The 27820-nt window shown below is 41.2% G+C and overlaps 1 protein-coding gene across 1 annotated transcript in view; it reads left to right on the forward strand.

Moving 5' to 3' along the window:
- The window catches only part of PHACTR1 (phosphatase and actin regulator 1), a 312791-nt gene that overhangs the window by 248232 nt on the left and 36739 nt on the right, over positions 1-27820 (forward strand). Inside the window, exons 9-11 of the mRNA XM_017808609.1 lie at positions 3896-4226; positions 11683-11891; positions 13221-13377. Coding sequence (XP_017664098.1) covers positions 3896-4226; positions 11683-11891; positions 13221-13377 — 697 coding nt within the window. The remainder of the gene's footprint in view (positions 1-3895; positions 4227-11682; positions 11892-13220; positions 13378-27820) is intronic.

Genomic DNA, 27820 nt, shown 5'->3' on the forward strand with positions numbered 1-27820 from the left:
TCTTTTTGATCAATTCTAGCATACAAGTTATTACACAGTGCTGAGTGGTCACAACCCCACTGGGAACCAACATCTTACAAAATTGCTCATTATTCTCTTGAGTATGGAGAACCTCAGCTGAAAGAGATTAATCAGACTTGCACATCTGGCTTCACACAATTTTCTTCTTTTCTGTTAAGAGTGCTTTGTTCAATGATTTAAGCCTCTGGTATTGTTCTGCTGAGAAGACACTTATCAAGATTCCTTGTTCATATTTTCCCTGTCCAGCTTCTTATTCATCTACAGATGACCATTGATATTCCATGCTGGAGACAGTAACTGTTTCCACCCCTCACTTGTTCACTGATCTGTCCACGTAGTAAAACTTGCAGTGCCAAAGTCTGCATTACTCATGTTGGTGAAGATACACTGTTATGTTTCCAAGGGAATGGATTGAACTCCCTGTCCCATTGTGGTCATCCTCCTTTTAACCATTTTTTTAAAACAGATAGGATTTTCCTGAAGGTGAAGGGCAGACAAGTAGATTTAATGACTCTGGTTCATTTTCAAGGATCTGTTTTGGTATTAGGACCATATTCAGGCTCAAGAACCTGAGTGTAAAACAGTCTGAATAAAGACATTAAAAATAATGTGCAGGATTTTTATCAGGTGTCCAGTGGAGTCACTCAGCACTGATAACCACTGAAAACATGTTGATGTGAAGTATTTATTTAATTTTAAGTGGAAACTAAAGGTCCATACCTTTGTTATGAAGAGTGGAAACCAGAGTGTGCACATCTGATTCATGATGGAATGTGTGGCTACTTGGGATAATTAAGCTAGACTTGTTCTCCCATACAACTCCAGAGCTGCAGTGCCTGTGTCACAACTCTACTAAATGAATGATTGTGTGAGAAAATAAATTTTCATTATATTTTAGAAGGAAGAAGGAAGGATTTCTGTTTGGTTTATACTTGAACTATTTGACATGTCATGCTCACTCTAAACATAAAATATTGCTCTGATCTTCAAGATCAAAAAAGGCAGCAAACCCAGAATATTTTCAGTTATTCTTTTGTCAAAAGCAAGAGATGCCTGCAGTTGGGATCTTTTTGAATCCACCGTTAAGTATGACTGCCACAGAGTAATGGGGCATCCAGGCACAGGGACTGTCAAATGAAGACTTTAATTGAGATACTGCAAAAAAGGATCTTAAACCAACCATCAAAGCTGTGTTTGTCAAAATGGAAGTGCAGATCTCAGTGTAGTCTTTGTAATTCAGTAAGAGCTCTAGAAGTAAAATTGCCTGAAGCACAAATATAAGAAAAAGTCCACTTTGTTACTACAAATCCCATAGGAACCTTATTCTCAGGGCACTATACAATTTACTCTTTTATCTTTCTGTTAATTACATTTTATTGAAGAGGTGTGTTCTTTTATGCAGGATACCAAGAGGTAATATATACAAAGAACATATATGTAAGAAGAGCTTTGTGTGCTTGAATAGAAAATCCTGGAAGTGTTTTCTTTGTACTGCTTTGGCAAATCCATGAGTTATATTTCAGCCTTGATGGAACCATCAGAAGAACTTTTGCCTGCAAGAGACAGCATGCCAAGTGGGTTTGATATTACCTTGAAGGCAAAGACTTGGATTCTACTCTCTATAACTCTCCCATTCTGCAATGTAGAAAGGCCACTTTTTCTCCATGCTTCTATGTCATGGTTTAACCCCAGCCAGCAGCCAAGCCCCACGCAGCTGCTTGCTCACTCCCCCACCAGTGGGATCAGGGAGAGAATCGGAAGGGTAAAAGCCAGAAAACTCACGGGTTGACATAAAGACAGTTTAACAGCAAAAGCAAAAGCTATGCATGCAAGCAGAGTAAAACAAGGAAATCATTCACTGCTTCCCATAGGCAGGCAAGTTTTCAGCCATCTCCAGGAGAGCAAGGCCCCTGTCACATGTAACGGTTGCTTGGGAAGACAAACGTGATCACTCCAGACATTCAGCCTTCATCCTTCTTCTCCCCATTTTATGCACTGAGCATGTCATATGGAATATCCCTTTGGCCAGTTAGAGTCACTTATCCTGCCTGTGTTTCCTCCTAACTTACCATGCAACCGCAGTCTCCTTGCCAGCATGGCAGTAAAGCAGAAAAACTCTGTGCCAAGACTGCCCAGCAACAACAAAAAGGTCTCTGTATTATCAACCCTGTGTTCAGCACAAATCCAAAATCCAGCCCTATCCATCCTAAGGTTAATTAAGAAAATTAACTCTACCCCAGCCAAAACCAGCACAGTGTATTTCATCTTTGCACTCCCTTTGACTCCTCTATGTTGTTAGCCTATAAACACTCTGAAGAAAGGGAAAACTTACTCTCAATGTGTTGTTCCTAGTCCAGCAAAAACACCAGTATTGAGTGGATACTGTGGATGCAATGAAGCTGTGACTAGCACTAAAATAAATCAAAAGGTGTATCTGAACTTGGCTCTGTGCATGGTCTTTTTCCACCTTATGATCCTCAATCATTTTCTAGAAGTGTTAGCGGTTGGAAGTCCTCCTATTCACCCTTGTGCACCCTGGCTATTAGATATGGATGGTAGTACAGGCAATATCCAGAATAGGGTGTGCAGGAGGAAAGAATAAAGGGGGCAAGGGCAAGGATAGTTAATACTAAGAAGAACCATCTGGAAAAGGACTTTTGAAATCTGATTGCACTGAGGAGGGTGATAACTTTTGGAACCTGGAGAGCAGCAGGCTTTCTTGGGTCAAAAGAAGATTCTGGCCCTGCAATTCATTGACCGTGTTACAGCAAGAAGAGTGGACTGAAGCAGCAAGAGACCAAAAACCATGCAAACCTTGCCCACAGAATTACATTGCAGAGCCAAATGTCTTCAGTATTAAAGGCTGGAAAGGGCCTGGTCTTGCTCCAAAGAGATAAACTTACAGTTGCAGCTCAAGGTGTATATATATGCTCTCTCCTTTGCTCTTAGCATGTGTTGTGAGCATTTCCCCCACCCATCTTGGCAACTACAAGCCCTCATGTTACTTCTTTTCCCTTCTCAAAATATTTCACAGTGCAACTCCAAAAATCTCCATCCTGCAGTTGAGTTCTGGAAGAGAGGTTTTTAGGTGGACCTCTCATTGATTTCTCATTGAAGTCAGGGAAGTCTTTGCCCGGCTGGTCAACTATGGGGTTTAGTGAACATGCCTAGACTTAAAAAGGTAAAATTCAGTGAATGAGTCCAGAGAAAAGTGCCTACCAAGTCTTCTGTAAAAAAAATACGAGTCCTAAAAATCTGCTGCCTTTTATATCTTTTTCCTCATATACCCTTCATTTTTCCAAACCTCTCCTGTTTAGTATTCGAACCTTATTTCTCACTTGCCCTGTAATGTAATTTTTAACACCAGATGTTTTGCACATTACAAAGCTGTAAGAAGTGTGACTTGTAGTAATTGCACTGCAATGCCTGAGAAGGATCGTGAATCCCTGAGCTTTTGCTCTGTCAGTGATGGTGGTGAGTCATGCTGTAACTTCAGGCACCAAATTGCTCTCTCCCTGTTTGTGGGTCTGTTGAGTGGAAGATATGCTTACCTCGCAGGGCTATTTTGGAGGATTTGGGCTTTAAAGCGTCAAAGCGTGCCGCAAGCCTTGTTAAGCATTGCTTAGCATGTTTGCTGAGGGGCGCGCACAGCCCTGGGATGTTTTTTGTGAGACTGAAGCACTGCAGAACAACAATATTTTTTCTGAAGACCACACTGAGTGTACGGTGTGCAGAGTCATCTGTCGCAACAGGGGAGGGGTGCACACTCCTGTGTTGACTAGCAACCTCAGTAGCTGCTCACCCAGGCTGATACTCTGATCTCCATCTTACTGACATGAAAATTAACACCAGGGCTCTCTTTCTTTTGTTTTAGATCCTGGCGCTCCTGTGAAACTGCCTTGTATGCCAGTTAAACTGTCACCTCCACTACCTCCAAAGAAAGTCATGATTTGCATGCCTTTAGGGGGGCCAGACCTCTCTCTCTCATCCTATTCCACGCAGAAGAGCTCCCAGCAGCCTTTGACCCAACAGCATCACACTGTCCTGCCATCCCAGTTAGCAGCTCACCAGCACCAGCTCCAGTACGGCAGCCACAGTCAGCACCTTCCTTCTGGGTCCAGCACGTTGCCCATTCACCCTTCAGGGTGCCGGATGATAGAGGAACTGAACAAAACGCTAGCCATGACCATGCACAGGCTAGAAAGGTAATGGATCAACTTTTAAAATTACATCTTGATGTGCACCGTTTTCTGCTAACCCTGGTATCTATATCATCACTTGAGTTACGTTCATAGTACTTGAATGAGGTGTATCCTCTGAGGTCTAACAACTTCAGGGCAGAGTCATTCCTGGAGAAAGAGAAACAGGGGAAGAGCCTTTCCAGGCTTGTCTGACAAGTTTGTGGCAGAAAGGAGATAAAGACCAAATTTCCTGAACCCCAATGTCCTGTTCAAGGAAGCAGATAATACAGTCAGTGCTGAAGTTTTAATAGGACATGCCTGGCTTCCAATATATACTATGGAGTGCATAACTGCAGAGCTCCAGTTGTGTGTAGGATTGCTATATGCAAGGAAAGGAAGTGGAAGATTCATAAAAGAGCAGTAATAATCCAATGTGCCACTCAAGCAGAGCACCTGATTAGTATTACCAATTAGCTCGAAACAATCTATGTGGACTTCCTACAAGTCACTTAGAAGGGTTTTAATACAGTATTTAAATTATTTCAATTCATTTAAATTAAATTATATGTTTGATCTTAAAATAACTATTTAACCCATTCCACAGCAGCTACCTTCTTAGCCATTTCCATCTGAAGGAGAGTGGCACATTTGATCAGCCCCCACTTTGGGGCTGTTTTTTTTTTACTGTCACTTGTGAGTATCTCTGAGTCCTGCTCCAAATAGTCTGACTAAGTGAAGCATGCTGTATAAATGCAAGCTGTCCTCATAGACTGAAAGATCAGCAAGCTTTGGAAAATTTATTTCATCTCATAGTGGAAAACTGAGGAAGTCCCAGAAGAGGAAGGTAGTCAAAAAAAATGACATGTTTTATTTAGTACCAAGGGCAGCTTTGTAGCCAGCTTGTTCTAGGAGCATCAGATCATCCTGCTCTCACACAGGAAGATAAAATATTTGGTCTAAAAGGCAAAATGCTTAATTATTTACCCCAATACCTCTTTGTGATAATGTTACCTTCATTATATTGCATAGTTTAAAATAATTGGATTATTGAGGGCAAATTTGCCTTACTGCCCGAAAAGCTGTCAGGAGACCAGAGGCCGTCCCACACTGCCATCTTATTTCAGTACCGGAATAGTGATTACATCATGAGGTAAGGGGTGCAGGTTTAGTTTCTACAGCATGGGGGAATTCCCAGCTGGGGAAAAACTGCTGGGACTATAAAGGAGATTCCTATTCCCATCAGTAAAAGAACTGTAGAGGTGGAGTTAGAAAGAGCATCCACATTGCCTCTCCACACCATACCCAGTGACTACCCATTTACCTCTCACATTGCCAGCGTGGCTAATCGGGTGCATCTGCATCTCCCCAAAGCTCAATGCACCAGGCACAGAGGGGTAGCTGTTGTATCCCAAAGGCTCCTTTGGGGCTACACTGCCCAGGCCATCCCCCGCTTAGCTTGGATATCTTACTGTCTGGCTCACACTGTGCACAGAAGGCACTTTGTTATCCTGAGCTCAGGGACATCTCTCAGAGTATGACTTCATTGTGGCATCTGTTGCCCCTCAGCAATGAATGCTCCAATTTCTAGTCATCCATCACGCTTATGTCTAAAAATACATTTAACTGATTTAAAGAAGGTGATGCTGTTTGTACATAACTATTACTTTGAAGCTGAAGCTCTGCTGCTTGTTAAAAACTGAATAAGGTAGGATTCATTTCCCAATGTGAACAAATTGCCTTCCATTGCAGAAGAAAATAAGAAAAGGTTATGGCACTGATATTTCACATTTAAAATTAATAGGAATCCTAGTTCATGGTATTGCAGGCAGTTGATTTTTCATAGCCTTTTTGTGTTGATGAACTGTTATTTCAATCATGGATTAATTTATTGAGTACTTCAGTTGTGCTCCTTGTCAAAACAAATCAATAACTTCTGCATTCAAAAGGGAGAAAATAGGGGATGACCGTTTCCTCTGCAAGACCAATTGTTCTTTTTATAGTACTTAGAGGTAAAAGTATTTCAAACCATATACATGTCTGTGGAGCTAACGCTTGCTGTTAAATTCTTAAATTGCTTTTTCAAGACACATTGTGATCTAGGTAAATTTGCTACATTTTCTTGAATATTTGTGCAGATTTTTAAAATATATTTATTTAACTTGGGAGAGGATTATTTGTACCAAATGCCAATGTTTTCCACTATTTTTTACAGTAGTTATTTTCCCTTAATTGTATAAAATCTGCATTAAACTCAAGAGAAATTACACTGCAATATTTATCATTGTACACTTCAGCCCAGAACTCTTGAGGGCCTGTTAAAACTGCAAAGATCCTAGATCTACTTCCCTCTGTTTAAAATTCAGGAGTGTGCTAACATCTGTTGCATGCATAGGATATGCAATGACACCCTAGTTTCCTGTATGAACTTTACAGTTGCTTCCAAGATAACAATGTACTGGGTCACTGCTGTTGGGTCAATAATCTTGAGGAGATAAGAGAGCCTGTCAAGTCTCTGAGGCACCTTCTGGGGAATGCTAAGGTTCATTAGCAGCTTCTTTTTTTTTTTTGCTAATCTCAGACATTGTCTCAAAAGAATCCTACAATTTTACAGAATAATTGCCATGCTGCCAAAGCTGGTAATTTGGGGGATTATTTAGACTAGTGGGTTTTTTTAGTAAGGAAGGATTATCTAGACAAGTACAGGTTTCTGCTTTAAATTTTTTCTTTTCCTTCAGGAATTTTTCCTTTTCTTCCTTGTGTCTAGTTTCTTTGGTCCTGCTGCAGTGAAAGCTCTTCAAGGCCATTTAAGCTCCATTGAAACACACTGAATCCATAACCAGTTTGTGTCAAATCCACATTTTGCCCAGTAAACTTTTATTAGACCTCACAACTCTTCTCTCCACCAGATCTGTAAGTGTGGACAGGAACAAAGAATGAAAGGCTGAAATATCCCCTTCCTCTAGCAGTCTGGATTTTTTCCTTACACAGATAAGGTCTCTATAATTCAGATAGTCTAACACTGATAGTTGAAATCACTGCTTTGCCAATGAGCCACAAGCTTGCCAGAGAAAAATGAGCTCTCCCTCAGTAAGGGTCTGGAAGCCAGAAGTTATTTTGTTGTCTTTGACCTTGAGAAAACCACTGAGCCTCTCTACCTCTATTTTCCCCTCTGCAGGAGTGATTGCAGGTTACTGCCTCACCTGGATCTAGTGCATATTAATAAGTTAATGTCTTGAGGTACATTAAAAGCATGTAATAGCTATTCAAGTCCCAGTTGCTCTTATGACTTAAAATGGCAGTTAATTCCTGGAATTTTTTTTATTCAGTTTTATTACAGACATTATAAAACATTAAGTTAATTTGCACACTTAACACTTGATTGCAAACATTTTGTGGGACTCATAATGTCTATTCATAATCTATTCTCAGAAGGGCAATCTGTCCCTTGTCATAGTATGACTATTACGACATGTCATTTGTGCTACCAGTTTGTCTCTATTTTCCCTGATAAATTGCCGGGTTTATTATAGATTAAGTTGAAGCAGAAAAATGTGTAATTTCCACATAACCTTTTTTCTGCAACCTCTGTTGCCAATTTGTGCCCTACTGCAAACGACTTTTCCCTTCAGCCCAAAGGGTACATGTCAAGAATTAGTAAAATCTAGATTTGGGCACTGTTTTTTACCATTTCAGAATGCTTTTTAAGAGTTGGTGAAAATCTGATAAGCCCTGACACCAAAATATCCTCATGACTGAAATGAACTTGAGAAGAAAGACCGTGCCCCAAAGCTGTGAGTCACAAACAACAGCAAAGGAAGCTTTAGCAACTCTCTGGTGCCACTGGAATGTGTCTTTAATTTTGACTTAGCGAGGCATTTCCTTGATCTGAAATAGCCTTATTTTCTGCCTTGCCCTTATAGTTCTCAGTCTGTCTGGAAAGGTGGCAATTAATTTCAATTACTCTGTGGGCTCACGTACAGGAGCAGCTGAATCAAGGCCTCTTATTTGTTCAACATGGGTACTAAAGAACTGTTAAGTGGCAATATCTCACTCCGGGCTAGAATTACCTATGTGGCAGAGCAGTGAAAAAGACAGTGTGTGAGACCAGTTCCTCTGGGACACCCAGCCCAGCTTCAGACTGTAGATTTACGAAATGAAATGCATTAGACATTACTGTCAGTGTCTTGTAAATCTTATAAAACGTATTTGAGTCAGAAAGCATTTATCTTCCATAAAACTTGTCAAGAGAATTACCTCTTGTCTAAACTTCAGCATTGCCTAAGGATAGAAACACTTAATATTTATAACTCTGCCTTCTCTCTCTGTCTCTGACACACATGCCTGTAGTAGAAACATATATACAATGGTTTAAAGTTTTTTCAGATTTTTGTTTTAACTGGTAAGTACAGAAAAGTGTACTGTGGATCTGAAAACGTGCTGATAAGAATGTAACCCTTTATTCCAAAATCAAAGGGCTTGGGATAACAGATGAGAAGCGTGGGGGTTTTTTCCACTAGATTTTACAGGAGGGATTTCACTTTTTTTCTTTCTCATTTTTTCTTTTTGATTTTTTTTAATGAGATTTTTCATTAAAATATTTTCCCATAAGAAATGTTGCAAGCTATAGTGATGTAACTTTTTTGCTGTTTTGATCATGTAAAGATGATGCAGCAATAATTGCAAGTGCTTGTACTAGTGAGCTATGAATTATTCAAATCCATGTGTTGATGCATTTATCGTCTTGAAACAAGTTCTTGCTTCACTGTAGCTTTGTTCTCTAATTTTGTTGCAAAACACAAAACTGATTTAAAGAGAGCTGTTTCAAACAATAGTGTGTTTTTTGGTGAATAATGCTGAAAAATTTTGTGGTGTAGACCACCTAACCATGTGAGAGTTTTGCTAATGATCCAGAGGAATTTATACACAATGGACATATCCACTGACCTTGATTTGTCTTTCTTAAGTATACTGCAGTACTGCATGTATTTCGTAAGTGCTTTGCTTAGACAGCTGACTTAGCCAAAATGCCGTGGAAAAGGCTGATTTTAATCAAGAACAACACAAAACACCAGGAAAAATGAGGGGCTTAAAATAGAAAGTAGTATTATCAAGAAAGTGGATGATTCAGAAAAATGACAATGAGATGGGAAGCTGTCTATTTCTAGATCACTAGTTCAAATAAAGATCCTCTGTGGTAACTTGTAACTCTTGTTGCCATCTGATACCTGCTCGATAACCTAAACTGATGAATCACTGATATCTGTTACCCTATGTACTCACCCATAAGGATGCAATCTGTAACCTACATCCATCCTACACAGAACAGAAAAGAACCAAGTAGTCCTGGGCGCTGACTACTTTTTGCTCCTTTCATTTGTACTTCCAGAAAGGGCTTAGTGAACTTGTATTTCCTCTGTGTATGTACTGTTTTAGAATTAACTTGATGATCCAGTGGTTATGTGTTCACTGTTGGAAGTGGTGTTGTTTTTTTTTTAACAACGTTAATGGAATTTAACAGTATTATAATTTCTTTCTGAAATTTGATTTCCTGCCTTTCCTCATAAAAAGACTTATTCAAAAATTAGGTTACAGGGAAAACAGATTTAATGAAGTTCATAAGATTAAAATTCTTAAAGTTTTACAATAAATTAAAAGTTAGCTGAAAGTTTTTAAATATTCTAGTGTGTTGATGTGTCATTTATAAGAATTCAGCTGATGAATTTTAAAACTACATCAGGCATAAAGTTTTTTGGGTCAAAGTCTTTGAAGTTTAATACAAAAATTCACAAGCCAGTTATTCATGAATCTCTCTTACTTTGTGATACAAAAATGGACTATCACTAAGAAAATAGATTTTCTCTTAAAGGCATCCAGTAGAGCTCTGCATCTTATTGTTGGTTAGTCTGCAATAGTAAATGTTGGAATTAACAAAATTATTTCTTTGAAGCTGAATATGATAATAACAGCATGGTACGGTTTGCTCATAGGATCCAAAGCCTTTTCTTCCCCTTAATCCATAATCATATTGTGGACTAGCATTATATCCCGAGATCTACATTTTTAGAAGTCTTTCTGTGATTTTATCTGGCAGCCATTTAAGAGTCCATGTTAACTTTAGGGCTGGAAGAAAGCAAAATGTTTCACTTGACTCAGTAGAAAATAATTTAAATCATTTCAAGATGCAGAATGGCTCTGGTATTCAGAGCAGGCTAAAATGTTCAAGGGAATTGAGGCTACTCGGTACTGGTTAAGGAGAGACACAAATTTGTATGCCTCCAGGTCAACTTGGCCAGCACATCTGCTTTCACACCTATGTTCTTCTGGAAAGTAAAATGGGAGTTTGACATATAGAGGATGTCCAACAGGCAAATGTTCCCCGTTTTTCATATAGCTGTTACCTCAGCTGGAAATTGAGAGGATGGTTTCTGCTGTCTCACAAATAAACCTAAGCTGCCATCATTTTTGCCTGCCAGTCTCTCATTGTGATTTCACATTGGAAAAGCAACATGAGCTATATAGATAAAAATTGGCTGGGAAACAGGGTTCTGTCTCTGACTTTTCCTTTCACCTTTTGTTTGACTTTGGTCTTCACCTCCTCATGTTCCTGTTTCCCTATTTGTATTGATATGTTCCTAGGTAAAGGGCTTTGAAATCAACACATAAACAGAGCAGGTGGTAGCAGTACTGAACACAAGCCTTAATTTAGTGAGCTGCAGAAAATAATCGATCACACTGTGACAAAAAAAATATGTTAGCTCCAATTCTTATTGCTCTTCAACACCTGGCTGGATAAGGAGCCCAGACTGGAAAAGGGATATCATCATGGCAGAGCCCCCAATATATGTGTGCCATTAGCAAACAAACCTCCCAGGTTTTAGCTATTTCCCTGGTTACTCTCACCTGCTCCTAGACTCTCTTTTCTCCAAGCCCAGTTCCACATGCTCAGCCCCCTGCACTTCAGAGAATTGTGCCCTTGCTTTCCCCTCAAGCCAACATCATCTTGCCTGAGTTTTTCCTCTGTTTTCCATCATGTTTTCCCTCTGCCTTTCTACAATTATCCCCTACAGTGTGTATGTTTCCTTCTTCCCAGTCTTATTTCACCTTTTGCATTCAGGTGAGACACTGTCTCCTTACTGCCTGCACACCAGTGGTCACACAGACAATGAGTTGAAGGCAAGCTTACCACCCTGAGTAGCTGGTCATGAAGTATTTGTTACAGATCTTTAGTACTTCATCCTGGCTGCAAGTATTTCTGCCTGCATGCTGTCCTACCTCTCCCTAATAAGTGTCGTACCCTAAATCTAAGGTGTACTCAGTTTAAACCCATTAGATGTCTTGCTGGTCTTGAAGATCTTTCTGTTCTCGTTTCTTCTCAAAAAGGGATGAAAGACCACTACTTTCCTAAATACAGTGAGAGAAGTAACTGTCTTTCACTGAGCTGTTTCCTTTAGTTTATTTATTTGTTTTTCTTTCCCAACAGCTCTGGTTTACACACAGGTGACAGTGTTACAAAAACAGGACCTGGGGGCCTTCCAGACATGAGACAAGTGCCAACTGTTGTGATCGAATGCGATGACAATAAAGAAAATGTGCCTCATGAAACTGACTATGAAGATTCTTCTTGCCTCTATCCAAGACAGGAGGAGGAAGAAGAGGAAGATGAAGAGGAGGACAACTCATTATTTACAAGTAAGATTCATTCCATCTTTCCTTTCTCACTTATTTAATTTTCAGTCTGAACTTACAATGCACAAGGGAAACAAAAGGCCTGTGTACTCTCTTTCTTGACTGTGGCTTTTGCATCTTTCAGGGCTTGACTATGTGGAGATGTAATCCAAAATAACGAGTAGTATGAATTTATAGTGATTTCCCTAATCCACATGAATCCTTGTCTGGGTAGCTCTCAGACTAAATTCAAATGACTGGTATTGGCTTATATTAGTTCACTTCGAAATTTTGGATTCACTTTCCCAAGTGTGCACATACTTTGAAAGGGGTCACAATCAGAGGATTGGGCTCAGACAGAAGAGGTTAATTGATAGCCATATCACAATTACAGTCTGGGAAGGGACCTGTGGCCCCTTCCTGACCTCTCTAAGAAACCCCACCTCCTGACTCAGTGTGGCATCACAGGACTTTCCCATATTGTACTTTGCATACAATAACTGTTTGTCATCCTACACATTGATCTGAAGTTTCAGGCCCTTGGATTTCTTTTTTTCTGAAAACTGGAAGCAGTACAATCAAACAACACCCTTTTAAAACACACAAAGATCCTAATACAGGCATATTTCATCTTCTCAGGACCCTCCCTTACCCTCTGAGTGAAATTAAGCAGTGTTTGCTCCTAAACCTAAAAACAGAGCAGAACTGCACTATCTCACACTCTCCTGCCAAAGGCCAAAACCTCTCATGGGTTTGTCTCTGTCTGTTTGTGTCTGTCTTCCTTGCTCAAACTGCTTTGGACACAAGCCTCAGAAAGCAAGCTTGAGCCACGAAACGCCACTTGTTTTCACAGTGTCTTTGTCACTGTCTGGGAAGCAGTGTCAGTTAATGTACATGAAGTTCTGTGCTGCTTCTGATTGACTTTTGTTTTCTTCTAGTGCTAGCTTAGATGTCTTGATATTATATTGCAGGAGGCACTCAGATACCTCTCTCTTCTAACATGCTGTAACTCTGATGCCTGCCCAGAACCTGAGGTCAAATTATTCATTACATTATGTGGTTCAGAAACTGTGCTAGAGAAAGCTACAGGAGCAATGCTTCTTCTCCACTTCCCTCTATGGAGCAATATATTAATTTCTTTTTCCTGTATACCTACCAATTTCAGCTTTTCCTTATTATGATATGAACTGAGGTTAATTGAGCAGATGAAGTTAATGACATCTCTTTTCCCATAGTCCATCCCACTGTAAATGAGAGCCTTGTATCCTCTCTTGGCTAGTACTTCTTTGCCAGATGCATGCTGTAATGAAATGATGACACCTCTTTTGGCAGAGCCTCTCATCTCTCCCACAGGCTCCCTGGCAAGGAAAATCTGCAGGAAGGACTCTTTAGCTATCAAACTAAGTAACAGGCCTTCTAAGCGAGAGCTGGAGGAAAAGAACATCCTTCCCATGCAGACTGATGAAGAGAGGCTCGAACTTAGGCAGCAGATTGGGACAAAGTTAACAAGGTAAGAGGCAAACATTTTTCTTAACTCTTGCTTTTGGAAATATGTGGTGGGATGCAGTTTTTATCCTTAGTCTTTAAACATTTGTGATCTGTCACAATATTCAAGAGGAAAAGCCATGGGGAGGAAAAAAAAGACTCTAGACATTATTTTTGCTCCAATAAAACTTCCCGTATAACTGCCTAGTTCATTTTCCTGGCATATGCTATGAGAACTTTGATTATGTTAAGTATCAATATGAGCTGTGTGGATTTGGTCCTTTTTGATGCATCACTGGGAAATATTCAGCTTTGATAACATTTTGGACTGTTGCTGCAGGTGCCATTTTATAAGCTATTAGTTTGGCCAATGGGCAGAGGTATAACTTTCTCTTCTGACTGCATCTCCATGAGTAGCTGAGACTTTTCCTGGTCCAAAATACTTAAGTCCTTTAGTACTTGCCTTGTTGGGTCAGGTTGGACAGATTTACCCTGTCTAGACACTTTCTTATTCTTCATAGCAGTGTTATTCACCAGCTGTAATGGTTTTCCTTATTGCATGGCATATAGAGGGGTGGCTATTAAATGTGAAAGATTTCTGAAAAAAATTAGTAAATTGAGGTCAGATAGAAATGTCTAAGAACCTCCTACGCTCTAGCCATGATTTCTGTAATCAATTTTAACACTGTTAAGTTGTAAGCTTGGTGGTATGTAGAGCTGGGGAATGCTGTTAGTGACCCTTGAGTGTGACTCTAAGAAAACCACAAGGACATGACTAGCCAGCTTTTGGGAATTTTCTTGTAGGTTTCGGTTTTTTAATTTTTAGGGTGGATAAGCAGGGAACACTGCTACCATGCTGTGGAGACAGGATGAATAGGAACTCCTGGTAAATACCACTTTCAGCATTTTATTTACTTTTTTCCATGGCTTTACTCTTTTTCATTTATCACCTATTTGGAAAAAAGTTACCACATCTTTCCAATCTGTCTTTGAAAGTCTTTGTGCTGGATCATGCTTAGCCTACTCCAAGACCTGTCTAATTTTTCAGTATTCTTGTTGAGGGGTCTCAGCAATCATGCCGAAAATATGTTAGATGGTACTACACTGTTGCTGGTAGTGTGATTTTTTGGTTCAGTCTTTATTCAGCCTACTACCTTGTTAGACTGTAGCTGCATGTGAAACTCTGGATCCCAAAGAACGACGCAGGACAACAAAGTCTCAGTGTTTATATGATTCATTTTGAACCCTTTTGAAGCATGCGAAGAGTTGAAATTTTTATCTCTTAGCGTATCGCACTGCTTGACCTTGCAATGACATTGGACAGCGTTTCCACTGTGTTGCCCATTTGCCTAAATTACCTAGGTCTCTCCAAAGTTTTCCAGCTCTGGCTGATGAAGGAAAGTAGTGTCATTTACAAGTATTGATTCTGCACAGCTTACTGTGCCCCAGGTCTTTTTCATTATAAGTATTTTATTTCTCACCTCTCCAAAACCTGCTTTTTCCCCAGTTAAGAATGTTTCTTCAGCATACGCCTTTTTAACGAGGGAAGCTAATTTTGGCAATACCCAAACCCCTTCCTGCCTAAGACCCACATTCTCATAATGTTGTTTGTTTCCCCAATTGCAGCTCTGCTAATTCAGTCTGAGCTATAATGCTTGATCTTGCCTTCTAATATTGCCCCTAGGACTTAGGGGCAATCACAAATAGTTCAAATAATTAAAATTGAGTATATATGAGTTAAAAAAACAGCTGAGCTGAATGAAACTGTTTCATTCCCACTTTGTCTAAGTGTAAAATCACTGAAACTAGTAGAATTTCACAAGCCTTAACTGGAATGGTACAGTTGCCATTTAACTGACCTTTTAATTACTAGTATTTACAACTTAGCATCTCATCCTTTTGAGCAGTTGAAAACAATGAAGTATGAGGACAGAACAATTCTGTTCATCTCTAATATGCAAAAAGCCATGGGCATTTCAGCAGCAAAAAGCGAGGTGCCTGTCTTACCACTGCTTTGTATCTAAATGTAATGTATCCATGTGCACAGACTGTTGAATACTACATTAAAATTGAAATTTTCATTTTGAACAGTATTTCTTTACTGTCCAGACTTCATTACTGAATCCGTCCTTTGCTGTTGCTTGGTAATTGTCACACAGTGATGCTCACACAGTGATGCAAATGCCAAGCAAAATTAAAGTAATGAAGCATTTATAGTCCTTAGAGAAGATGCTAGATGCAGACTATAATTGCAGCTGGCAATTTTGGATTTCAGAGGGATTTGTACTGTTCCACCAATAGTTCCCTAGAGTTTAAAATAGCCAGCCAATCAAATCACATATGCTACTTACAGAAGTAAAAAATGCAGAATAAAAACTTCAGCATATAGTTATTGTCTGTAATGGATCAATTAATTTTCACCAAGAGGCTGATTAGGATACTTCAGTATTTATGCATAATCCTCACAGTATTTAGTTTGGAAGAGCTCATTGGCTGCCACATTTGGCAGATCAGAATTTAGTACTGTAAAGAGGATGTAATTTTTAAAGATGCTTATAGCCAAGCATATTGAGATTGGCCATTGACATACTGTGTGGGACCAAAATCACCCCAAGTGTAGTTCCTCCAGCCTTATTAGAGTCTCACCGGGAATCAGTTTGGCAGAGAACAGTCTGTTCAGATCCTGTTTTAATGTAGCTTGGAACCTCTGAACCTCCTGTTAGTCCCAGGAAATTGTTATGACTCTATTATTGTATCCACCAACTGGAAGAGAGACTCCAGAGCAGATTTCACTGTGTTGCCTGTTTCCCATGCTGGGAGCATGGTGCCTTGACTTACACCAGACCAGCTGTAAGGTGAGGCTGCAGAGACTGTATCCTATAGCAGGATCTGGCCCATTACACATCTAAATGTTAGCTTAGCCATGAGATAAAATCTTTATGCCTATCATAGAAACACTTCACATGTTCACAAACCTTTGCTGGTTTGTATCCTATATCATGGCTCAGCACATGTAGACCCAAGCAAAAATGAAGCTTCTTGACCAAGGTGGGAAAATATGTCCTAGCAAAGGCAGGAGATCCAACATGATATGAATTCCAGCCACATGAATAGGCCACTGCAGCATGAGCAGTCTTAAACAGTAATTATGGCAACTAGTTACAGCAACTAATTAGAAGGCCTCCTCCTCTAAACAAACCGTAACAGATTACTCCAAAATGTGATATGCACTATGAAGCAAGGAGCAAAAATAGTGAATTAAGATGCAGAACTTCCAGCTCATAACCACATGTGACTTGGGGATATGAAATGGATGCTGGAGGCCATGTTCTTGTCTGCTAAAAACCTTTACAGCTCCATTAACTTCTACTTTGAAATGCAAACCTTCTGTGCTAAGTAAATCTTTAAGTGAGTATTGGGTTTGGGGATTTTTTCAGGGGTGGTTTGGCTTTTTGGTTGGTTGGGTTGGGGTTTTTTTGCCTGTTCAACTTCTCCCAAACTCCTCCTCCATTTTATCCCTCTGGTGCCTGCACAGCCTCACAGCTGCTCAAGAAGTGTGTATATGTGACTGTAAGACAGAAAGCAGAAAAACAGGGGTATGGAAGTTAACAGGGGTCTGGAAGGCAGAGGGAAAAGACAGTTATAACCCTTCTGCCAGTCTCTCTGGCTGTGAGGGACTTGCTGGGAAGCACAGGTCCCCTGGTTATGCAGGGGCCAGCAGGACCTGCATTTAGCTTTCAGTGGCTATCAGTGTGAGAGGAATAGGGCATATCTGGGCTATGACTGTGACACTTGGAGGTTCTCTCACGGTGATGATAAAGGCATTGCCTGCCAGGAACCCCCAGTGAGGAGGAGGGCCTGCATTGATGGCTGATGGACAGCAGAGCCACATGTCTCCCAGAGACTGCAGGACTGTCCCTGGTACTGAGACAGGTGCTTCAGTGCCAGTCCTGGCATTTCTGTTTCACCCAGGAATCACAGCAGTGGTCATAAGAGACCACACAGACTTTCAATCAACATATTATTTAGTAAGCGCAAGAGCTCTTTAGAAAGACACCGGACTTTGCTGAGGACTTTGCACTCCCTTAAATTCGAAAGACCTGGTTTCTTTGTGTGTCTTTCACAAAGTCTCTCCCATACCCTGAGACAACATGTCTTTAGACTATGGCTGATATGCCATGTATCCTACAAGAGAGGCTTTCTAAAGCACTCAAGTCTTTTTTGAGTCTTTTAACCCCCCAACTCTTGTGAAGGTGCTCATTAGGAATTAGATACAGGAGTATTAAAGCTGAGATTTTGGTCCCCTGCTTTTCAAGAACACAGGACAGCGTCTTTGTTTTCCATGAATTGTTTCCATCCTGTCTTTTCCTACCTGCTGGAATAGGATAATAATGCAAAAAAATCTGATAATCCAGTGGTTATGATCATATTGCTAATAAACAGTGTTAAGAAAACTTCTTGATATGTACAGTATTATTACTGGTCAGCATCATGTCTGTCTCATCAGCACATTCCTACCCACCTTGGGGCAGAGGGCACGCTGACTCTAGGTCAGGAGTCAGAGGAGGCACATAAAGGCTGTCCACAGGCAAGCAGTGCTTGTCAAGGACTGCTGCCCTTCACTGGCAGGTGCCACAGGCAGCCCAGTAAGATTTTGCAAGCCTGTAAGACTTTGTGCTGTGCTGCTGCCAAAAGCTGTTAGTTGTAGGGATCATGTTTAACCCAAGGCCATGCCCAGTGTGAAAGCAAAGAGACATGAGATCGGGGAGCAGCCCTCTGCACCTTAACCAAATAATAAAATGAGAAACAAATAAGGAAGAAAGTAACAAACTACCTATTGCCACCCTTGTGACTTTGAGGGGTGCTTTTTCTGTTATCAACTGAATCCTGTGAATGTGTCACTATACATATTCTGCTGACTTTAAATGTTCTGCTTGCCTTAAAGCAGTGAATCAGTGGCAAGCTCCTCTGTCAGATGTACAGTAGAGATCTGCATTGGTTTTTGTATAGCCCTAGATTTATTCACTACAATACAGGGTGCTCTCCTTGCACTAGCAAGTGGAAAATATTGATCTGAAGCAATATAAATAATGTATTGCAAGTATCATGAGGCAATAGATCACAGAGACACTGTGAGTGTGCATATGGCTGTAAATAAGCACACTTGAGATATGGACATGCACACCTGCTGGATGTGTTTATAGTCCCATTGATGCTTTGGAAATAGTACCAAGATGTCTGTGACTGAGAAATGTAGCATGAGAAGTCATAAAACTTTATGGAGTGGCAGGTTTGACAAATGATGGTCACCTACTACCTTGTTCAGAAAAGTAATCTACTCTATGCATTCCCTGATCAATACTCAGCTGTACTGAAAAAAGCTGCTTAGAAATCCTGTGATGAAATGAACTTGGTGAATTCCCACAAGCATAAAAAATTACCTTTTTTTTTTTTTTTAAATGTCATGAGGCTGCCTAAAAGGTTTTTGGACTTGTTCAGATCAGGTACTAGAAAGAATAAAAAAGAAGAGCAGAAAAATAGGACAGTTTGGGAAAAGGATTGCACCTTGAGCATCACCAAGAAGGTGACAGATATTACCAGTGCTGAGGAAGGGTCAGTCTCAGAGGCTTGCACAGTTGTTGGGATGCACAGCAGTTCTGAAGTCTGAAGTTCTGAATAGTCCAAAGTGATCATTTTTATTTACTAAAATTTAGGCTGTGAAGAGATTTAGCTTTTTGAAATGGTTAATTATTTAAACAATGTTTCAGTTCTCTTAAGGGGAGGGTTTATTCAGCCAGAGGATGGCAGCATGATGGCCCCGGTTGAGTGTGGCTGAATCTCCCTGTGGCTGTTCCCTGTCTGGTGCTGTGGAGAGCATTTTGTGCCCTCCCCATCTCCGAGTCATTTAGGGATAAAAAGAATGGGCAGACAGAAGGATTAGGCTTTATTCATAGACCTCATTTGGTTGGGTAACGTGAAATAATTTCTTCCTAATTACGTTTGACGTCTGCAATTCTCACACTTATTGTTAGCTTCCACTAATGAGAGAAAAGCAAGTGCCTAAAGCAAGAGCTCATCCCTGACGGCAGCACGCACACGCACACGTACGTGTGTGCCACTTGCCTCCTCACATGTCGAGTGCTGGGAATAAATCACACGGAAAATGGGATTGTGGTAAACAAGCTCATCTAAATCCTGGATTAGAGGGGACAAAGTGACAGCACTAGATACATGAATGGGGGTGACCGAGAAAAGCTGCAAAGGGCTGAGCCTAGGTTTTAACTGTGATGGTACCTAGGGAAAACCACATTTTTTTCCCTTTTAGTTTAGCTTTATGAGGAAGCTCTTCATTTGTGGAAACCCCGAGGGAGCTATCTAAATTGCCCTTAGCATCTGGAGGAAGGCAGAAAAAGCAGGTGATTATTTATGGGTGACAAGCTAAAACTGAGCTATCACTACACATCTGGGCTCAACCACTGGGAATAAATACTCTGAGCAGAACTAATCTGGGTTCTGTACATGGGTACAGATGGGAGATGGGCTCTTTCCTGTGATATATGTCCTGGTGAGCTCTATTGTGCTGAAAAGAAAAGTGGCTTTGTAGTTAAAGTATTCTGAGAAGTTGGCATCTTCCAGGAGCTTTCCAAACGTCAGGCAAGCCACTAAAAGAGACACATGCACACATATACATATTTAAGGTAGTTTGGGGGATCTCAAAATGTACATATGTGTCTATGAACTTTGGAAAATTCCACTACTTGACCAACTGTCATAACAACAAAGTTTGCGCGCTTTAGAATAAAAACACCCACATACCGAGATCTCTTTAGACATCTAACTCTGTGTTTCAGTAGGACAAGTATCCTAATTTCTGAGCACCGTTTGCGCTTGTGTCTTTATATTAGGAATTTATATTTATTTCCATGGCTAACATCTTCGTTCATCACAGAAAAAGGCATGTCTAACATCATGAATGATGCTACTACTATTGTTTTGATAGTTGATAGTTGTTTTGCATTTCATAACTAGCAGCATGAGTTTGCTTCCTCTGAGTAATTTGTTGTGGCAAAAGGTCAATGGAGCAATCAAGGGAAAGGGGAGGTGACGGTGCCACTGCAAAACACATCACCTCTACATGCTTTCTCGTATGAGGGATGGTCAGTCTCCTTAACCTTTGCAGCTCCACCTTGGAATGGGATGAAACCCTGCCCCCATCAGCTTTGCTCAACCAGGACCAGGAGATGTTTTGTTATTTATGAAAGCAAAGCCTCACAGAGTGGATATAGTCTGTCCTTGGGCAGATGTGTCTCTCCATGTTAGAAGAGGGAGCTTCAAATGTAAAGAGACATTTTAGTTATATTACTATAAAGGAGGGGGAATGTTGTGCTGAGGAGGGGGATGATTTTAATGGCAGGCAACAGGCAGCAGGAAGCAACATTTGAGGGCAAGGTCTCCCCAGAGGCACCCATGTGACCACTGATGAAATGGAAAGTGTTTTCTCCATGTCAGAAGTTCATTTCAATAAGAGATGTCACCAGCCCAGAAAGGAATTTCTTATTCCTGGAGTCTGTCATTGCTCCCCATTGCCTGCTCTCATGGAATCAGTTCAAGTCACGCCACACTGTCATTGCAGCATCTGTTTCTCCCATCCTTTCTGTGCAGAAGTCAAGGCAGAATATATTGTGGGGTCACAATTTCACCTTCAAGCTTCCTATACTCTTCAGCCCCCTGACACAGTCTGCATTTGAGGTCTAATTCAGGCTGTCAACACAGCTGAGATAAATATATTAAGTCTACCTTAATTTCCTTTGTAGTTTCAGTGAGGTGTGGTATCCTTCATTTTCTGCCCTAAATTGATTGCAGTGTTGCTTTTAGTTGTCAAACTACTGTCAGCTTTTATCTAAGAGGAAACCACACTTCTCTGCTGGGCAAAATAATTCACGATGATATAATGCAAGCTTGTGGCAGTAGCAAAATAATGTATTTTGGTAATAGAAATAGTCTTATGTCTCCAGTAAGCAAGAGGCCACATGGAGTCCGTGCAGTACTCCCTTTTGAGTAAAAGAATGGCATTAATAAAAACAGGTGAAACAAACACAAACAAGGAAGTAGCTACTTCAAAATATTATATTCTGGCTTTAAAAGTGAAGGTGGTTTGTTGGTTTTGGTTTTTTATCTTGGTGGTTAATACTGACAATTTTAGGGCAGCTCCATAAAGAACTAGCTCATAAATTTCCACCTTGAAAGAAATCTAACTATAAATCTTCATATTTTCTGTCTGCTGATTGTGGGGAGTTAATCAAAAACACAACAGTTGCTTAGCTTGGATGACTTTGTAATTTCTGTAAAGGAAAAAAATCACATATCAGTACAAGTAAATAAAAGAAGCAAACTGGCAGGAATGAATTTCATTTTATAGGCTGATGATTGTAAAATGGAGAAATTGCTCTAAGCAAAATATTTAACCTCTCTCAGAAGTTACAGTTTGCACTCCCCTCCTTCAGTGTATTGTGGCCTATTTGGCAACACATGTGCAGGAGATTTAATACAGGCAATCCTTGTAAAGCAGTCAAACACATAAACACAATTTTTTATCCTGACTCCAGTCGGCTTTTAAATATATGGGTGCTCATATATGTGCACCGTGGCTATTACTGGGACTAGAAACAGGACTGCTAGAGAAGTAAGTCTAACTTATGTGCATGGTCATCTGTCTATGTCCAGAAACCCAAGAGTTTCACATGCAGGCTATTGTATGTGAGTAAACAGAGATGACTTTTTGAAAAATAGCAAATAAGATTTAATGTTTTATAGATTTGTTTTATATGGGACTAAATGTCTTTTGGACAAATATACCCAGAAAGCAAATATACTTACACCTGGTACCATTACGTAAGGTTGGGATTTTGCATATTTTCTGTAAGATAGACCGTTAACACAAAGATCACTTACAGATGAATAAGGACTTTTTTGCATACATACAGAAAAATTACAACCAGTCTTTTAGAGGCAAGTCTGGATGGGAATTATGCTCCCGTTTCAGTGCACTGAGATTCATAAGCACTGCACAGACCATATGTGGGAATTAACCAAAGTCCTTAGCCTCAGACCTGACTGTGTAAAATTAGCATTTATGTTAATAACTTTAGTGAAGAGAACATGTTCTCCTCTGTGGTAGGCCACATCAATGTGTTTCTAAGTGTACAGCCTGTAATATTCATTGCTTACCTTTCTGATAATAAATAACTTTCAAACCAGCAAACTACAGGGAAAGCACATTAGCACCAAGATAAAATCAGTAACTTGCTTCTTCACTGACATCGCTGAATTCAGGAGGCAGCAACACTACTGGTTAATGAATAATTAATAAAACAAGCATTCAATGTATTGTATTTGCTAAATGAGCAAGCATCTCTAATGTCATCTATAATCAGCTTTATACTAAAGAATATTGGAGTTTTTCAGCATGCTGGAAAAGTCTTCACAATTTCCTTTATTGCAGTAATCAAGATAGAAATGGTCTTCCTGCCTCCCTGCAATCAACTGGCTTTGATTTAAAAGGTAGCCTTGCAAGCAGGAGACCCTGATCTCAGACATCTGGGGCTACAGAGGTGCCAGCCTGCTTCTCCAGTGGGGAACAGGAATGGTTCCTGGACTGGGGTCTCTTCTCCTCTACAAGCTCAAGGACATCAGTTACCTGGTGGGAAGGCATACAGCAGCTTGGTTGCACCCAGGCCCTGGAGGGAGGAATGGGCAGGGAGATCGTAGATTCGTATTGTCATAGAATGATTTGGGTTGGAGGGGACCTTAAAAGATCATCTGCTTCCAACCACCCTGCCATGGGCAGCAACACCTTTCACTAGACCAGGTTGCTCAAAACCCCATTCAACCTGGCCCTGAACACTTCCAGGGATGGGACATCCACCACCTCACTGGGCAACCTGTTCCAGTGTCTCACCACCTCCTCAGTAAAGAATTTCTTCCTAATATCTAATCTAAACCCACCTTCTGTTAGTTTAAAGCCATTCCCCCTTGTCCTGTCACTACTTGCCCTTGTCAAAAGTCCCTTTCCATCTCCCTTGCAGGCCCTCTTAAGGTACTGGAAGGCTGCTGTATGTAAACTGTCAGTAAATGCTATCCTGGGGAGGCCCTCATAGAAGTTACAGGGAAAGGTCCCTACTCATCTGCCATGAAGGTCTCTTCATGGCCCAACAGCTTGCCCACCTCCAGCTAGGCAGGCAAGCAGCATGGACAACAAGCTCCTTTGGCCTATTGGGCTGCGCTGGGAAGTTGGAGTACCTGATCCGTGATCCCAGGCTTTCCTAGAGCATCCTCTGCTGCTCTGCAAGGGGGCAGCTTCTTCTGGGCAGCTTCCCTGCCCCAGGGAAGCTATAAAATCCAGGATTCAGTTATAAAAGAAAGAGGGCAAGCAGCCCCTCTGACCGGAACTGGTTTGTTTGGAGTCAGGTTTACAGACGCACTGCAGCTGCACATCACTCCTGAAGTGGGGAGCAACTTCTCTGATGGGAGTTTGGTGCCTTCTTGAATCTCCCCATCATGGGATTCTCCAGTTGATCCCAAAACCTCCCTCTACTCCTTTCAGGAAAAGGAGTGGGTGATGTTCCAGAGGTAGAACATCCCCTGAAACTCTTTCCTTTTTCCCGGTTAGCAGCTGCATGTAAATGCCTGGTATCCTTCACCCTCAGGTTAGGCCAGGACCATTCACCATTCCTTTGTTTGGGCAGACATAAATGATGAGATAGAGAGACCTGGGCAATTGCAAGCATCACAGAGCTATGTGATACTCCACCATTTCATCTTCCCCCTCAGACTAGACTAGCAAAGAAAATCTAATACTCTGCTGCAGTCAAGAGCTGCCAACATTTTGCACAGCACTGTTTAATGCCAGCAAAGGGCTCCATCATGGTTTCTAATGTAACATGATAGATTAAAAAAGACTCAACAGCAGTGAAAAGATATATTTGTCTCTGAAACCCATCACATATGACAAATTTTTGGGAGGTACTTTTATTTGCCCTTGTCTTGACTAATTCTTCTCTTCAGAGTCTTTATTCTGTCCTTTTTCATCCTGTATTTTGGTAGTGCCAGTATCCCCCCTCCACTCTACCTTGATTTGAGATACTGTGCAGCGCTTGGCCTCAGTTTGAAGGATTTTGGAGTAGATAAAAAGACAGTGACGGGGAAATGCAGGGCATCAGTGAGGGAATAGCAGGCATGACAACTCACTTGTCTCAACATCTTCCCTGATTGCTGCACACTTGACTGCTTCGGATTTGATTCTCCCACCTGCCCATCACTGTACCTTGCCTTACTCTCGGCTCTGTGCACTTGTCACTAAACATGTCGTGTTTTAACAACTAGGGCATGTGTTAAAATCTTCCAGAGAACAATGCTCCCTCACTATTCAGCATAAAGGTATATCTGAAAGGATGAATTTGACCCAGCATTACTAAAAATTCAGTGCCATCCTTATTTTCTTTAATATTTCTTTAGTTGGTTGTGGCAACTGGGAGAAGTCCTCCCAGACAAGGATGAAAGCAAATGTCACTCCTATGTTCAAGAAGGAGGAGTCAGGGAATTATAAGTCAGCCAACCTCACCTTGATCTTTGGGAAGGTGATGGAGCAGCTAATCCTGGAGGATTAAGTATCTAAAGGACAAAAAAGTCGTAGCAGTAGTCAACATGGATTCACAAGGGGAAGTAATTCTTGATCAATGTGAACTTCTACAATGAAATGACTGACCTGGTAGACAAGGGGGGAGCAGTAGATAATGTCTGTGTAATCTTCAGTGAGCCTTTCAACGTTGTCTCCCATAAGATTCCTCACTTGTCCAAGTATGGGCTGGATGGGCAAATGGATTGAAAACTCTGAATGGCTGGTCCCAGAGGCTGATGTTGAATGGCCCAAAGTCTAGTTGGACTCCAGTAATTAGCAGTGTACCCCACGGGGTCAGTACTGGGTCCATTCCTCTTTAACATCATTCATTAATGATCTGAGTGATGGGCAGAGTGTATCTTCAGCAAACTTGCTGATGACACCAAGCTGGGAGGAGTGGGTGATGCACCAGAAGATTGTGCTGCCATCCAGAGGGACCTTGACAAGCTGGAAAAATGGGCTAACAGAAGTCTCATGAAGTTCAGCAAAGGCAAGTGCTAAGTCCTGCACCTAGAAGGGAACAACCCCATGCACCAGTATATGCTGGGGGCCAACCAGCTGTAGAGCATCTTGAGAGAAAAGGATCTGGGGGTCCTGATGGACATGAGCCAGCAACTTGGCCTGGTGGGGGAAAAAAACAGGGCTAATGGTATCCTGGTCTGCATTAGAAAATGTATTGCCAGCAGGTCAAGGGATGTAATCTTTTCCCTTTACTGGGCACGGGGGAGGCCACATCTGGAGTGCTGTGTCCACTTCTGGCTACTCTGTAGAAAAGAGATATGTGCATATGTGAGAAAGTCCAACGAAAGGCCTCTTCTATGGGGAAAGGCTGACAGAGCCTAGATAAGAAAAGGCTCAGGGGATCTTATCAATGTGCATAAATACCTGAAGGAAGGGTACAAAAGGGACAGAGCCAGGGTCTCCTCAGGATCAGAGGCAACAGGCACAAACTGAAACACAGAAACATGATGTTTCCTGAACATCAGGAAACATTGTTCCCTGTGAGGGTGACCAAGCACTGCCACAGGTTGCCCAGGGAGGTTGTGGAGTTTCTCTCCTTGGACATATTCAAAAAGTCTTTTGTACATGGTCTTGGCTCTAGGTGGCCCTGCTTGAGCAGGGGAGTTGGACCAGATGACCTCCAGAGATCCCTGCCAACCTCCACCAGTCTGTGATAGCGCAAATTATCAAAAGAGCTGACAAAGTCAATATGTATTAGCCTTTTGAAGTGTATGATTTTTTGTGTGTGTGTGCCTTTGGCACTGCAGAGTGGCCAAGTTCTGTCTCAGATTTCCCAGATCATGACTCCCTTCACTCCCCCCAGTCTAAGGTGAATATTTTCATAAAGCTATTCTGATGCAATGTTTGACAAATGTCTCCTACTTTGGGTTATTGCACAATGGCTGTGCCAGCACAGACAATTTAGCCAGGTCACAAGCTTTGACAAATGCCTGTCTATGACATGTAGACCATAAAAATCTCTAGCTTACTTCAGTCCCAAGAGAATATGGGATTAGCTTTTGAGACCAAACTCCTTGTGTGGTACTCTATGGAAAAAATTACCAGGACTCAATTTCTAAACAAGAACATCTCGCAGACGTTCTGCATTCACATGGAAATCAACTCCAGACACCCAGCTTCCCTCAACATCCATTTCTCTCAGCCGTGCACCTCTGCATCGCCTCAGTCCACCTCTGCCTTAGCAAAAAAACAAAAAAAAACAAACCAGAGTCCCAGTTTCACTTCTGAGAGTTTTCAGTTTCCTTGCACCCTTGTATAGCTCTTTTCTCCCTTTCTAGCTATCTGAAGCAGAACCTTAAGATCTACCTTCAAAACTTTCTATCTGTGGGTGAATCCAGAAACAGCAATTTATTATTTTTTCTCAGTTTGGGGAATTGGGATCTTGGTCCTCTCACAAACATCCCAGACAACTTGCAGTGGTGCTGTCTGGTATCTATACAGCAGCAATGATCTCCAGTAGTGCATTGTACAGCATTTATTCTGATGGCTCTAAGGAAGAAAATGGGGTGGAAGCATGTATTTGATGCGCATTTTGCTAAAAACACTGCTTATTGGAGTTTGAAAAGCTGCCAGAGTGTAGCAGTTGTGAGACATTTTGCCCCCACCCCCCTTCCTTAGCAGCTGGAGTTCATTAGCTGGTCTCAGCAGAGCAAAGTTGTTATTAGCACCAGTTAATTTCCAGTCTTGAGAGTAGGCTTAACACCCAATAAACTATAAGGTACAGTTGTAAATTCAGTATGCTTGTAAAGCAAAACACAAGTCGACATGTCTGTGGCCAGTGGGGGCTAGGAGGGGCTGAAAGTGTGCTTGCTTCAGCTCAGTGTGAATACATGAGAAATTAGTTTTAAACCAAAAACGAAGTTGAGCAGGCACTGTGTCTGTTTGCCCAGGCCATCCTAGCCAGCCTGTTTTACTACTAATCTGCAGCTTCTCATTGCAGTAGATGCAGTTCCCAGTTTTATGAACACTTCGTACATCATCAATAAATGCTTAGAAGGGATTTTTGACAGGGTGACTGTGCTGATTCTCTCTGCTGCCATTTTCTAAGCCCTGTATCCTTGCCATCATTGCAGCTGGATATGCAAAAAGCAAGTGTATGCCACAAAATCAGGGCACTGAATGCCCAGGACAGAGGTATTTCACAATCTTGGCATTTGAGTGCCCTGCAGGGAAATCCAGGCTTCTCCTATAGTATGTCAGCAGCCATGAACAAAAATACTTTGCTCATCTTGAGAGCAAAGTATTTTAAATATTAATTCTCTTCAGCCTT

Source organism: Lepidothrix coronata, unplaced genomic scaffold (genome assembly GCF_001604755.1).
Source record: "Lepidothrix coronata isolate B3197 unplaced genomic scaffold, Lepidothrix_coronata-1.0 Scaffold23, whole genome shotgun sequence".
Lineage (NCBI taxonomy): Eukaryota > Metazoa > Chordata > Aves > Passeriformes > Pipridae > Lepidothrix > Lepidothrix coronata.